The 15,596-nt window shown below is 36.6% G+C and overlaps 1 protein-coding gene across 2 annotated transcripts; it reads right to left on the minus strand.

Moving 5' to 3' along the window:
• Nucleotides 1-292: 292 nt before the first annotated feature.
• padi2 (peptidyl arginine deiminase, type II) lies at nucleotides 293-14,418 on the minus strand. 2 transcript variants are annotated; one of them, XM_015031295.1, is made up of 16 exons: nucleotides 14,176-14,418; nucleotides 11,339-11,510; nucleotides 11,099-11,174; nucleotides 10,590-10,651; nucleotides 9,359-9,476; nucleotides 8,371-8,523; nucleotides 8,021-8,208; nucleotides 7,107-7,210; nucleotides 6,762-6,873; nucleotides 6,433-6,540; nucleotides 5,482-5,633; nucleotides 4,816-4,963; nucleotides 4,333-4,426; nucleotides 4,156-4,235; nucleotides 3,531-3,668; nucleotides 293-2,952 (listed from the first exon to the last, which is right to left on the minus strand). In XM_015031295.1, exons 1-16 carry the CDS (start codon nucleotides 14,337-14,339, stop codon nucleotides 2,719-2,721), a joined length of 2,103 nt encoding a protein of 700 aa, XP_014886781.1. In that variant the 5' UTR covers nucleotides 14,340-14,418; the 3' UTR covers nucleotides 293-2,718. The 2 variants fall into 2 exon arrangements, with proteins under 2 accessions (XP_014886781.1, XP_014886782.1); XM_015031296.1 differs by lacking the exon at nucleotides 14,176-14,418 and adding an exon at nucleotides 13,562-13,763.
• Between the last annotated feature and the right edge of the window lie 1,178 nt (nucleotides 14,419-15,596).

Genomic DNA, 15,596 nt, shown 5'->3' on the forward strand with positions numbered 1-15,596 from the left:
AAGATAATCCAAGAGTCTGGCAGTAATTGTATCTAGTTGTGGCATTGAAACCTCAACCAAAAATTTGACATTTGCAGTTAAATTGTGATTTAGTATGTGGGGGGACTCAGTTTTATTTTCACCGAGGGTCACATTGGTTTGGATAGCATTTTTCCCCTTAAATAAAATCATAATTTAAATATTGCTTTATGCGTTTACTCAGGTTATCTTTGCCTTTTGCTAAAATATGTTTGATTCGAAATATTTAAATGTGACAAATATGTAAGGAGGGCACTGCATGTTTGTTTTTTTAATGTCTAATTCACATCCCACTGTGACAATGTACATAAGTTTAACTTTGATGTACTAAGTGACTGTGGCTTTATGTCAGGCCAAGTTCTGTTTTAATGACAGTATATTCTTTTGTAGGTTTTCTGCTGTTATTTGTTGTGCTGTACAACAATCCTGGCATATTTGTTCTCTGCAGGAGGTCGATGCTGTTGCTAGTGGCTCTGTAAACCTCCTTGCCCTTGTTTTATAAACCATAGATGAAGTTAGACCTATGGTGAAATTGTCAGAAAAATAGTAAATATTTTCCAAGACATGTTGCAAAATCTCTCCAGATGCTCTTTGTTACACACCACCTGTTGATGTCTGTGTGCAGGTGTATTCCACAGTGCTGTGCATGGTGAAAGTCTGCTTGCCAAAGCCCCTTTTTCTTCTCTGCACACCGACACAATTCTTCACACAAAGGGATTGTCCTTGTGATTTGTGTTTTATCCTCAACCAGCCAACATTTCCAGATGCAGCGCACAATGCTGACAGGAAGCCAAATGTCACTGTTCCCATCCTTATGTGTAAAGTGTAATATATATAAATAACTGTGACCTACTGTAAGCACTACATTTCAGTTGTTTTAAAAATGCTGACCTTTTTGAAAAGTCCTGGTTTGTTGCTGAGAATTGATCACACTGTGATTTGTCTTGAAGTTGCCTTTTTAATTGTGTCACAGGAGCTGTTCTGTGGAAAGGTCATATTTAAAGGCACCATGTTGCCAGATGAATGTAAAACGAACTAGAAATTAGTTTAGTTAAAAAGGGAGAGACAGTTGAGACGTTTTATTTCAGTAAATTTTCAGAATATATTTATTATGTAGTTAACAGATGGAAGCATTTATATTGCATACAAAGTAAAAAGAATTTTAAGGCAGAAGCAAAGGTAGAAGTGTATGATGTATTCATTAAGGCTCTTTATAGTGACAAAAGTAAAGCGACATAGGAAAATAAATGATAAAAACTAGTAAGTATAATGCAGCAATGTCTTTTTAAGCAGATTCTTAGAGGGGAAAAAAACTTGGCTATTGAAAAGACTGCAGTAGATAACGTCTGCCCTCTTGTGGCTCGACATCGTTACTGCACATTAGTATATGGTACCATCATTGGAGTGCACGTGTTTGCACTGCATACCAGTATATATCAGCCACTAAAAACATTGAAAGAAATTATTTGCTGTGCTTATTTCAAATGATTGTATTTCTGTTCTCATCAACTGTTGGCTTAAACCCTTGTTAAAAAAACAACTTGTTTGTAAATATTGCTTTTCATCTTTTTTTTTGTAAATGAAATCAAGGAGAAGGTTTAATAAAAATGAGCACCACTAGCCCCAGAGTAATTTATTCTCAATAAATTGAAATCTGATTGTTACTATGCAAAGAATGAAAGTGATGTACTATTATGAAAGTATTTGGTAAGAGAGGAAAGTTATTTAGCAACCTGGCAGCAACAGTTGTTCTAAACAGATAACAAAAAGTACACTTCCTATTGTTCAAAAGTGCTCAAATCCAAATAAATTTGTCAAATAAATATCTACTATATGTGACAATTTAAATAAAACTATCATAGGCTTATGTAAATGTTACTGTAAGCCTATGATAAAATCATCTACCATCATTTAGTGTAACTTTATTTTGTGTGTCATATAAGCTGCAGTACGTCATGAAATAATTTAAACTGACAACTTGGATAGAACAGTCTAGAAAATGTAAATTTGACAGATGAAATTAATTCATGATGTGCATTATTAGACAATGAAATCCAAACAACCACTGAGATAATTATAAATGCTTTACGATGAGGAAAATTAAAAGCACATTTTGTTCCTTTTAAATCATTGGGTCATTCAATGAATTGTATTTATTTAATTTATCACATTATGTAAATGTTTACCAACAAATTTAATTTACTGAATTGTGGCACTTTTTGAACCCCATGTGTTTTAGGTAATAATCCTAAAGATAAAGCCATTTTATGCTAATTGAAAATTTGGCACCTTCATGCACGTATTGGAACTTATTAAGTAATTTCTTCTGTGCACATTTATTAGTTGTTGAATTTTGTTATGACTGACAGTAAAAGAAAATTCTTTTTCGGTTCAAAAGAATTCACAGGAAAAGCGGTGTGCATGCTGTGTAGCTGTGCTGATTACTATTCACTCTTTTTACACCATGTCAGATTTAAAGTGTGATTATCTCTTAAATGCAGATTTACATAAATGTATGACCGATTCAAGTGTTGAAACAAGGAATTGCCTTTCATGAAAATGTGATTGTTTAAATTTGATCAAAATGGTGTTGCAAAGAAGGAGAATTGTCATTTAAAGAAGACTTTCCTGTGATATTATAGAATATTTGCTGAACTGAATCTTTAAGGATTGTACCTTTGACCTTTTTTAGTTTTTAATTCACAGCTCGAGGTTCCACCATTTGAAGTCAAAAGGCTTTCTGCGGACGTTGGAGCCACAGTGCACCTCGCCCAGCAGTTTGTGGTAGGAGGCGAAGTCGTCAATGAAGGTGCACCTGAGGCCCAGGCCCTCCATCAGGGAGCACATCTCGGTCTCCAGGGCACAGCGTCCATTCACCTTGGGGCCAAACGGCTTTGGAATGCCGAGGTCTTTCCCCAAAACAATCATGTTGACCTGGAAATTGATATCAACATGAAGCCATGGAATTAGCTCATAATTATATACAGTGAAAAAGTATGTAGCCCCTCAACAGGTGTCCTCTGTATCTGCGTGTCACATGTAGACATTTCGCATGTAGGTATTAAGGTAATCTGAATATATAACAAAGACAACTTTTTTAAAAAAGTAAAGACATCCAAACCAACCTGACCTTTTATGAAATAAACTTTAAATGCTACTCTTTGTTAGATCATAAATTTACTGGAACTGTTTTATAAAATATGTAACTTAGTTCCATTCACTAAACCCCAAGCCTTACAGTCAGAGCTGTAGAAAAAAAAAATGTAAATGGAACATGACAACATGACACAGGCTAAAATATCTTAAAAACCAACACATCATAATCTAAAGATAATCAGATTGAACATGTCAGGGGTTAGGAGGCAATTCTCGGTTTGGACAGATTTCATTTCAACTGCAACAAAAACATAATTCGCCAAGAGGAAGAAATCCGTAGAAGAGTAAATATTTTTTATAACAATCAATTTCAATTTTCTGTTCATCTTAAATCAAAAGGAATTATTAAAACAAACCATATCAGGGTAGTAAGCCACTGCTCTGGAGCCATTCTCCTCCTCCTCCAGCTTAAACAGAATTGGGAGGTCAATAATGTCGTCATCATCCAGGCCCAGCTCTCTTTTCAGAACATCCCTGTTCCAGTCAATGCAGCTCTGTCAAAAGCAGGTTTCAAAGAAAAGTAAGGGAGGGTTGGCAATATAATTTATTAAAAGCAGCGGGAGAATTTAACGGAAGCCACAAACTTCATTCATTTCAACTACATTTATATAGACAATGAAAAAGAATCTCATTACATAAGTGTTAATACTTCAATCTACTCCTTTGTCAGAAAATTGAATTAAATTGCAGCATCCAAAGTCTTTGGTAGGAGTATATTAACAGCCATTATCTTGACTGTCCCTCCATATTGTGCGGCTCTAGTCCACAGTCCTCTACAGATGGGCAGAGACCTGCATTTAATTTTCTGTAATCTCTCTACAAACTATATGGCTTTAGCTTAAAGCATGTAAATGAACACGTAATCTTTCCACTGTGGTTTTAAAAAAATAATGTTCCATTAGAAAAAGACTATGAAATGGTTTAAAAACTTACCTGTCTGCATCACAAAACACTTTACCTGCAGTTTGCAAACCCACTCACCTGTACGTAGTTATTTTCATCTTGCAGATTTTCATCCCCCAGGATATCATCCACTGTCACTTCCTCTTCGTTTTTCACACCTTGTGGAAGAATTAAAATTTTGAATCCTGTTAATTCTACATTTTACCCATTAGTTTGTTTTTTTTTATGTATCTGCTAGTAACTCTCCAGCTATACCATCAAACATCTTGGCTTGTCCATGCCCGTCATTATGCAGTCCTCTGAATAATTTGTAGGCTGCGTCTGGGCTGGCCAGCAGGAGACGAAAGCCCTGTCAGCAGGAACACAAAAGACAAAGATAACACTGGAGCTCTCATATCCAAAGAGATCACACAATCACTCAGTGGAAGTAAGAGCTTGGCAGCGTCAACCAGTGATGGTGACAAAGTAAAGTAGAATCTGAATCCTTGAACCCAACAGGCTGTGAATCTGTATGCAGTGGGAGCATTTTGCCACCATGTATTTCTTCCACCATGAAGCTTGAACAGAAATGTTACACAGCGGTATTTATACAACCATCAACATCAACACATCGACAGGTGGAAAATAGGTCAGAGCAGTTGTTTTTTTTTTTTTTTAATTGACGCCAGAGTACAGTATATTCACAATTTATACTTGTCTTGTCTTATTGGATTTGAGCTGCTTAACTACCACATCTACCTTTCTGTCAGGAGCCGGAACAAAGGTCATGAATTCGTCGATGTGACCAACGCAGAGCCAGTCAGAAAACAAGGCAACGGGCTCCTGAACCTTCTGAGCCCACAAAAAGTCTTGAACCACTTTGGTCATGTTTCGTCCCTTAGTTGCCCTTATAAAAAATAAAAAAAAAAGAAAAGGAAAGAAAAGAGCAAGTCTTGACACAAACTCTTTTTAGAACCCAAGACCTGGGGTCTCATGTATAAATGTTGTGTACGCACAAAAAAGTTGCAGTTGCATCGGTCTGTGTGCCTTTTAAATAAAAGATGTTATTATTATTGGTTGTACTTGGTAACAGACTGAATCCAAAGCTGTTGCCATGGTTATTCGGACATGCGTTGGGAGACTTTCAGATCTTTATTCTGATTTGTAAATGTATTCAGGTGTGGAGAAATGTCACAAGTTCAGCTGCATCCAATACAGTGCAAATCTGAATTCATAAAGGCAAAAGCTTTATGTCCAAGTTTTGTGTATCAGATTTTTTTTTTTGTGCACCATAAGTTTCAGAACTTCTCCCGACTACAAACTTTCACTAAAGCTGCACACTTTTATACATGGAGCCCTTGGTCATTTATAATTTGCTTCATAAACTCTTTAGGTTTGAAATTGTTCTGCAGCGATATTACTTACGTTGGGAAGGCAACCCCAATGAGGATTCTGCCCAGAGGGTATTTTTTTCCATTCACTGTGACGGGAGGGCTGACCTCCAGATTTCCGAACGAGTCCAGGCTGCTCACATCTTTTCTGCGAGCCACCCTGGTCACATAGCCAAAGTCAGGGCCCTGAGGATGAAACTGCATTGAATGTTCTGCACTACAAATGCAAGACAGCTTTCCTAAAAAATCTGTTGAATTTAGAGTTAGACATTCCCTTCATTGTTCCTCAGTGAGGAAGTCAAGGTCTAACAGCAGCAAAGTGACAGGCAAATGTAGACTTAGATTCACACAAATGTAAAAACGTAATTAAAAAAAGCGTAAAAAAACAAAAAAAAACAAAAAAAAAAACGACCATACAGTAAAATTTAAAACATAATAAAAAAATAATGTAGTTATTACAGATTACACTCAATTCTGAGAAATGTGAAATTTAATTTAATCTAACTAATGTTCTCTGCTTGTATGGTTTCTATTTTATATTGCAAAATTTGCAAACTCTGTTTTCTTTTGAGAAACATTTTTTATGTCACAGTCTAAAGATTTACCCTCCTTTGACAAATGGGACATTTGATCTTCACAGATTTACTCCAGACTTTGCAACATTTGCAGTTTATAAAAGAGCATCCTTCTGAACATCTTAAACTTACTTTATTGTAACTTGTTACTACAAGGCAACAAACATGTAGAGCTTCCATCTCTGTTTTAGGATATGTCAGAAATAATCCATTTTTAAACATTTTGATTATATTTTTGGAAGTTATTTACAGAGTAAAGTTTTACACAAGTCAAACTCTATTGAAAATTTGATGTTCACAACAGAAAACATTAAAATATTCAAGTTACCTTGATGGCTGGCTCAGGACGTGATAAGATGTTAAATATTTTCAAAAGGAATTTAATCTTAAGAGAAAACAGAGATTCCTACCAATAGTTCATCATAAGGAAAGTCATCAAGATGTCCGTCTCTGGGGGAATCCAAAACCACAGGAAATGAGTGATGGGGTGAATCAATGTAACCAAATTCCAGTTCATCCTGAAAAAATAAACAGGTTATTTTATCTTTGTGTGTCTCAGTTGTTCACATAGTTTAAGCTGTTTGACTATTGTCTAAATCCTTTTGATATCAAAACTGTACTTTTGACAAAAAGTCTTCAAATACATTGACATGGTTATAAGAGCAGCACAAGTAAAGAAAACCTTCCATGAAAATCAAGTAAAGCAAATGTTTGGCACATGTGAAAGAAGTTTCATTACTTGCATCCAGCGATCTCCTCTGTTCATGTATTCAAGGCAGACCTTCAGCTTGTACCCACAACGTGAAACAAGAGCCTTCATTCCTTTGAGGAACTGGTAGTTGTCAGACGTACTGAAACCACAGGCAGACGTGTTTTCTTGTGAAATATTTTGCCATTATGAAATGGTGGCTTTTGGAATATTAAACAGTTGATTATTTGATATAAAAATAGATCATTGAAGGAAAAGATAAAACAGTTGTCAGAAATTACAAAGTTGACTTTGCACAGCACGAGAAGGCGCAAGGCAAAGAGAAAAACATAACAAGTTCAGAAACATATTGATTATTCATTAGTTCCCTCTTACCTGCAGACAAACACCTCCACAGGCTGGAGGGTGTTGGGTGTCATGATCCATGGTGACACTCTGAACACCACTTTGTCTGTAAAAATGGGCGTCTCGGGAATGCCCTTAATAAAAGAAAACAAGCTGATGAATATGTAATGTTTTAACTCCCAACATGGTCTGCTTTTACTGCAAATGAAAATTTTGACTTGAACCAAGAAGAGACATGAAGAAACATGGAGAAAAAGATGTTTTAGGACGACAAGACCAACAATGTACTTTCTGCTCAGCATGCAAAACTCTTTGTATGGCCCATGTGACACATGGTGGCATCAGCATTGTGAACTCATCTTTCTGTAGAAGTTGTTTGTCATGGCTGAAAAGGAAGATGGATGACTCACAGCATGCATTCTTTCCTTAGAAGTTAAGTTGGTCAGAGCCAAAAAGGAAGATGGATGACTCCACAAAAAGGAGTCTTTGCTTGCTGACAAAAAGTAATCTTAGCTCGATGACAAAGATTACCTTTCCAAACAAGACAATTGCCATCAATAAACAGAGTTAAAGATGAATAGTTTAAAATTAAACATAGTAATGTGTTAGAATGACCCAGTCAAAGCACAGACCAAATTCCAATTGAGTCTGTAGCACAGCTGGAAATTTAATTCTCATAGATGCTCCCCATGCAACCTGACAACTATTTTAAAAATAAAAAAATGTATAAAAGTATGTCCCTTCATGTGTTAAACTGCTTGAGTGATTGGCAGCTGCCACTGTCATTTCATTCCCCTTCACAATAGTATAATAGCCCCTCTGCGTCTACAGGGGCTATTATAATTCAACAAAATATATTGTAGTTTGTTGTTTTAACATGGAAATCAACGTAGTTATTATAAACCAAAAGGTGTAAAATTAAGGTGCTATTTTACTGATCTTACCTGCTTCACTGGCTGCAGTAAGCTAAGGTTGATGGTGATGAGCCCATCAAAGTCCTTGTCAGGAAACCTCAGACCCTCCACATAGAAGTTCATCTCTGCTGAGCCTCCAAGGTAAGGCACTTCCTGGGACAGCACCTCACTGCTTAGCACCAATGGATAGTCCTTTACAAAGGAACTAAATAATTTATCTGCAGATAAACATATTATAACTAGTTGTTTTATTAAAAAAACATAAATTGTATAATGAGTGATTTAAGTAAAATGTGGAACAGTGTACAGCCATAAAACAGTAGCTGAATTGCATTTGCATTACATCATCTGTTGCCCTTTAAATCTTCAGTTTTACTCACGCAGGCTGTTCTTAGCCACTTCACGGGATGCGGCTCTGAAGACGCGAACACTCTCTGCGTCTCCCTGAGAGATGTGCATGGTGAGTTTGTAGCCTTCTGGGAGTTCGGCAGGGCCTCTGGTCCGCAGCACCATGAGCGACATGTCCTTCAGATCTGTACGTATACAAGAAGTCCCATTGACACACACAATTTGTCTTACCCTCCAGTGATGAGCATAACTTTCAGTAATGGGCTTAATAGTAAGGAAGTTTAACTGTAAGGACAATAAATTTTAATTTTATATTTTTGTTTTCTCAGATTCAGTGGCATGTAATTTCCTTTTAGACAATCTTTTTCCAATTCTTGCGTTGCAAAATTTCTCTCACATACCTTGACACAAACCTTCAAGCTCAAAAAAGCTGCTGTTTTCCAAAAAATAGAAACTTCTCAACTTTCAGAGTCACTTCTAATAATGGTGCATTTAAGAAACAAGAACTGATCAATTCTGACTGAGAAAAAATGTTAAAAGGACAACATCTGGGGCACAAGACAACCTACGATAATGTATTATTAAATTGAAACATTTTGTAATATTTAATTAATAGTAACATGTTTATGCATAAATATCATGGGAGTTCAAACATTCAATGTGCTGTTAATTTAAAGTTGAAATTGAGAAAGGGATAAACATGGACAAAGACAAAGAAGCTGCAGTCCATCTGATCCAATTTGGAGAAGTTCAGACCAGAATGCACAACATAGTGTTCTCCTGAAAATCTTAACAATTACTATGGAGTTTGAATCATTAGTAATGACTGCATGTAGACCCAATGCAAAGCACAGAATTTGTAACAATTTCCCTTTCAATTCATCTTCTAAAACCTGACAATACTTTCTAATACACAGATTTTTTACATTTGTATACAGGAAAGCACTTTTCATACAGCGGGGAAACAACAAAGTGAAAAATGTTCATAGTAAATGCTTCTCTGGACCAATACGGTTTTACCTGCCACTTTGACTATGCGGGGATCCTCATTGTCTGGTGACTTGTCATGTATCTTTTCTGCATCACAGTTGACCAGAAGGATAGCTCCATGTCCATTGGGACCCCATGTCCATGATTCCTAAGAGATTTTCAACAAACCAAAAATGTCAAATGCAGACATTCAAAGTCTGCTAAAATCTCTATAAAGCTACTTCAGAATTTGCACTTTTTAATACAAGGATTCAAGTTATGAATGAGCATGTGTTCATAAGTAATATTAATTATGGAGAACATTAACTGTGTGCTGCTTGCCCTGGTGCTGTTAAACAATGTTCCACCTGGGACTCATTAAAGATGTACACTAAAGACTTTCAAGAGAAGCTTTAGCTTAATTCTACAGAAAGAAAGTCATGACCCACTGAGTTTGGTGACTGTTCTGTGTTTGTAAGGTAAGGTAACTTTATTTATATAGCACATTTTCAGCAACAAGGCAATTCAAAGTGTATGTATGAAGGTGAGTCCATGCATAGTTCTGGCTAATGCATACACAGGCTTAAAACTTGCATTTGCTTTGCATTCTGATAATAAGAACAATGAGAATTTGGCAAGATTAAAAATGAATTTCTGCTAACACAAATTAAAGGAGGAAATAAAAGACATGTAAATGAGTTATCAAAGCCATGCTGCAAATGTCACATGACATTTACACATGACATCAAGAGCTGGAAAAAGGATTTTATATAAAAAAAAAAAAAATAATAAATGACTGAGAACTGCTTTATTTTCAGTCCTGTTGTCTTTGTTCAGTTTGTGGAAATATATCCACATGAATTCATTTCATTTTTCACAGTGAAAACTGAACTTAGGGCCATTATGGGAGGGTGAATTGGAACAATACAGAGGAATGTGGAGTTTAAACATGTTTAGACAGCACACACTCAGCCTGCCTCTCTCTCTCTCTCTCTCTCTCTCTCTCTCTCTCTCTCTCTCTCTATATATATATATATATATATATATATATATATATATATATATAGGTTACACATAAATGTAAAAAAATTGCAAAATAGACTTCACAGAAAAAGAAAAACGAGTATCTCTGCTGCAGCATGTTCAAACTTGTACTAAGCTTGTACATTGGCACCCTAAGCTGTTCAAAATGCACCATAATAATTTGTTTCCTGACAAAAGCTCTTCTTGATGAAAAAGTGGGTAATATTTTTATTGTAATCAATAACATTTCATGTTTTACCTTATGCGGGTTGTTTATCTCCACAATACCATCTCTGTCAGCATCCACGTCGAGAGAGATCTCTGGGAGACAAACACATCTTGATTATCGCATAGTGCTTTTCCATGGGTTTGCATGTTTCATGCAAAGGCTCAAGTACAGTGCAGTTATTGCTTCAATGGTTCCTTTTCCAGTGCAAAATAATGTTTAGACTTTGGTCCTACTTTTAATCAATGATGATCTGTTAAAACTAAACTAACAAATAAATTTGCTGAACATTCCTCAGTGGTTGCCATGATTCCTTGTTTTGGACTCTGTGCTTCTGTTATTTCCTTGTAGTCATTTCTTAATACTATTTTTCCTTGTTTTAGATCCGTCACACTCTGTTGCCTTTTTCCTGTTTTGTAGGTTAGTCTTCCATTTCTTAAATCTTCATTTTGCATCAAACTTGCTGCCTCCTTTACTCTGCATATTGCTCCACATCATCAGCATCATGACAGAAGTGTGTTATTCAGTTAAATAAAACTTACCAATAGCAGTAAGATGCAGAACTGCTGTCCCCAAAACCGACCTGGTACTTCCACTTTGATAATAGCGGACGGAGAGCTTTATATAAATAAACAAATGTTTACTTATGGAAGACAAATGTAAGGAGTTTAATAACAAAAGCTGCAGGAATGTTTGACAAGGTTGTGTTGATGAGCCCTATCAATATGAAAAACTTGTGTTGGATTAAAGGCTTTCTGTATTTTCATGGCTGTCCAGATTACCTTATCATCTTTTTCATATTGGCTGGCATGGCTCATGCTGATGAGTATGACTGAGTTTCCACTGAGGGGTACCAGGGCCCCACGGGATGACTCCACAGGTGGAGGGCTGAGTTCGAATTTAACATTGGCAGTGCACTTCACTGAGAAGAATTTGGAGCCAGGAGGGGCGCTCCTGAAAAGCAGAATGACATATTTTGACATTAGGTGTTTCGCCTAATTCAACGTTTCTCAAAAGTAATCATACTCCTTGAGTTTTCAGCCATTTTGTCAAGTTACAATCACAACCTCTAATGTACCTTATGTGGTACATTTTACAATGTTGTGCAATACTGTGCACAGGGAACTTGAAATGCATTTACTGTCACATTCAATAAATTAGAATATAAGTCCTGATGAGTCTTGTTTGTTAAATTGAAAGTATCATCAACTTTTTTATTAAACCCATACTTCTGTTTTTAAAAAAGTTTTTTTTTTTTGATCTGATATAATATTTTAATTTCAAATGTCATGTTTTCTTTAGCTTTAAGTAGAAAATGACAAATTTGATGATCCGCACATGGTTTGTTTCAAATTGTACACAGGACGTCCTTATGGCTTTCTGTGGGGCTGTAACTTGACAACATGTGCAAAGCTTCAGTGGTAAGGGTACTATTACAAGGTTATGTAGAGTGTGCACAATAAAGTTCTTCCAGCGCCACTTAAGTCAGAGTAAACATAACTTAGGACGAACACTGATGTATGTTTCGCCTGCTCATGTTTCAACAGATGACAAACCAAACTGACAGCATAGGTCATAATGCTTATTTTGAACTTTCACTAGTCTAAAAAGTAAACCAGTCTTTGTGTAAAAAGTAAAATAACAAGAAGCGACTGAACTTCTGAACTACTGAATATTTTTACATATGACTTTATATTAGCATTTACTGTTTCACTTACCTCAGCTGAGGTTTTAAAAATGTTGACATGTGTCAACCTGAATTAATTTTAACAATAAAAGACTCAATGTTGTTGTTTTATAGACTTTTCATGTGAGCTTCAGTTTAAGATCACAACAGATTTTTGTGAGCCAACGTCAAAGCCACTCACACTGCACCTATACTCATCTGTGCTCTTAAACTGAAGCTATGAACTTAGCCCTCCTTTTCTTCTTTTACAGTTTAGAATGTTGCAACAGCTTAAATGTCAGCCAGTAAAATCTTTCTTGAATTGTAATTTTGAATAACTTGTGCTATTTACACCTCACGAGTAGGTGTGTGCAGTTAAGTCAGCAAAATGGGCGTAGTAGGTTCTAAAAACAACAACCACAAAGACGCATGTGTGTATACATTCAACACATCAGTCATCCAAATTACAGTAATATTTTTTATCAACAGATACAAATAAAATATGCCTTGGAAAAATGAAAATTATCCCAGCTATGAATATAATTACATGCAAATGTCATGATGAATCAGTATCCAGTAATCACATCAACAGGTATCCTGTCACAGGAGATGCAAAAGATTGTGTTGAGTGGAATTTGAAACCCCCTAAAAGCCCTGGATAGACTACGCCACATGTTAGTCTTTTTTGTAATCGAGCCTGGTTCGGTTATGCACAACAGGCTGACATTTGTCAGAGCGTAGGCCCTTTTCTATGGAGAAAGACAAAGTGTTTTCTGTACAAAGCAACAAAAGAGGACTGTTGTGTCTATGTATTGTCCATAATAAAGGACAACCCCACAATTTCTGTACAAATACAAATGTTTTTCTGTGAACTAACAATGACTTCCTTGTTTTGCTGTAACTGTACCAAAACGGCGTAGTCATTGTGTGACTAAGATGACAATACTTCAATCAGTAGTACCAAAAAATATGTTTTAAGAAGCTTTTGTTAAAACGTATCACAACCCTAAATGTGAGAATTATCAGAGCTATTTCCATCTAAATCCCCTGCTCATATTTTTGCTTCAGAGAAAGGGTTTCATCTGACGCTTAAATCTGACGCCTAAATACCCATCAGAACAGCTGATGGGTATTTGCTTTTGGTGGGTCGTTCTTTTAAAACGACTTAAAAGAACGTCGTTTTATTGCCTAACATTATTTCCGTGTAGCAGCTGCAATAATGAGTCAAAAAAAAAAAAAAAAAAGAGAGAAGGAAAGTGTGAGCCTGTATCAAATGCTGGATCTTTAACAAACGGTGTGCACCTTGTAGTTGAAGGGTGGGCTGCAGAGAGAAGCCTACCTGTCTAAGTTTACGTTGAGTTCCGAGCCGACCACGCACACTACGTTGGTCGATCTATCATAATCTACTCGGAGAGTCCGCCGGTGAGCCATGGCTGCAGCCCTCTCGGCTCTCAAAGGCTCTGATACAGCTCCGGTACAAGAAGACGTAAACGGGTCAGCAGGTCTCGGAGAGGATAGCTCGACTAAGTCCGCAGTTACAACTGGAGCCACTGGGCGGTGATTGGTCAGAATATAGTCACCCCTCCTCGCCCCCCCCTTCCTTGCCCTTCTCGATGTCCAAACTCTTTATCTCTTACCAGTCTGTTTGTGCTGATAAAAAAAAAAAAAACCTTTGAATGTCGCTGCATGAGTTGCAATGAAGTTAATCCAGCTACAAAAACATAATATTAACACATTTCCTTCAGTAACCGGAGTGAGCTCTGTTGTCTCACCTTTCAGTTCAGGCTCTGTTGTCCGTCGGTTAATACATGCGCCAACAATTAAGTGTCGCACTTTGAAGCAAATTCGCGGAAACAATATGCAAATTAACACAGGCACCTAAATGTGAAGCACATACTTCTTATTTCCACCGTTAATTCATCTGTTTCGCTAATAAATATCAAGTCAGTTTACCTGTTCAAATTCGCCTTCAAAGACGTGCCAACGACGTGCAGGACGCTCTGTGGATTGTTTGGGTCCAGACGGCATGTTCGGTGATATTCCGCTCCCCCTTTTCTTTTGTGGACAAAAGCAGGGAAATTGGACGCTGAATCAGTTTTGGAAATGTCCTGAAACATATTTGGCTACCAAGTTCTCTGGCTCAAAGAAATGCAATGATCAAAGAAGTGGCTTCTCTGCTCATGGGAGGTGGATATATAAGAAAGAGGAGGTACCAAACTGTTTCTGAAGCCTATTGTACCTTTATTGTAATTGGCAGCTTGCTCGGACTATATTCTGAGAATACTCTACAAAGTCAAGGTACAAGTAAGGTGCGACTGCTGATTGGTTTGTGTTGCTATTCGCCTACACCTTATTTTTAAGGCGTATCCTCCTGTATTCTCTACGAATAATAGTTCAAAGCACACCCTAAGCAACACATGCGGACACAGCATAAATCTTTTTAGACAGAATGAGTTTAAAAATCCCTCCTGTATTCTCTACGAACAATAGTTCAAAGCACACCCTAAGCAACACATGCGGACACAGCATAAATCTTTATAGACAGAATGTGTTTAAAAATCAGACTTAAAAATATATTTGCCCCTGTTTGGGTTTCATTTAGTTCATAGATTGTCCCCACCCTTTCTCTGTAAAGAAGGGCAGGTATGGGGCCCCTTTCAATGAAGCAGAATTGACAAAACATGATGAAAGTAGACAGCAGGGCTTTACCAAGCTTCATCAGTGCGGCTGGGCTCACAAACACCAAGCTACGCTGAAGAGGAGCAGTCAGGTTTAAATAATCACACCCAGCTCCCGTTCTAACACAATGATTCTGATCACAAGTCACTGATGCATAAAAATGATCTACATCCAACTTGTTTTGAGCAAACAGACAATAATAGACTTGGATAAAAGTTGTCTCACAAATGATAAATGTCATTTGTGAGATAAAGAAAATGTGCTTGCATTAAAGGGTTGGAGAACAAAATAACAATAATAATAATAGCTTCTCTCCTTTTGAAAATTAAGGTTTGGCTTTTTGTCTCTTTTGTATTAAAACTTACATACACAATGATGTACGATGGAAAAATGCTGCCAGACCAATAGCTGTTTAAAAGTGAGCACTGATATTTTAATACCAGGAAAAGTCATAATAGCTTGAAAACCCATCCTAATCTTTTATTTTAGAACCAGCAATGAAACATGCAACAATAGGGTTAAATATGTGCTTTACAAATAGTGCATAAAAATGTCATGTTTTTATTTCTTCAAGTAATTACTGACCTTGGGTTTTTTAAATTAATTTTTGCATCCTTATTTCACTGTACTTATTTTGATGTGGTGTGTAGAACCTTGTCTCTTTATCCTATAAACGTATAAAGAAAACTAAACAT

The sequence above is a fragment of the Poecilia latipinna genome, unplaced genomic scaffold (genome assembly GCF_001443285.1).
Source record: "Poecilia latipinna isolate Pla-1442-1.1 unplaced genomic scaffold, P_latipinna-1.0 Scaffold202, whole genome shotgun sequence".
In the NCBI taxonomy this organism is placed as follows: Eukaryota; Metazoa; Chordata; class Actinopteri; order Cyprinodontiformes; family Poeciliidae; genus Poecilia; species Poecilia latipinna.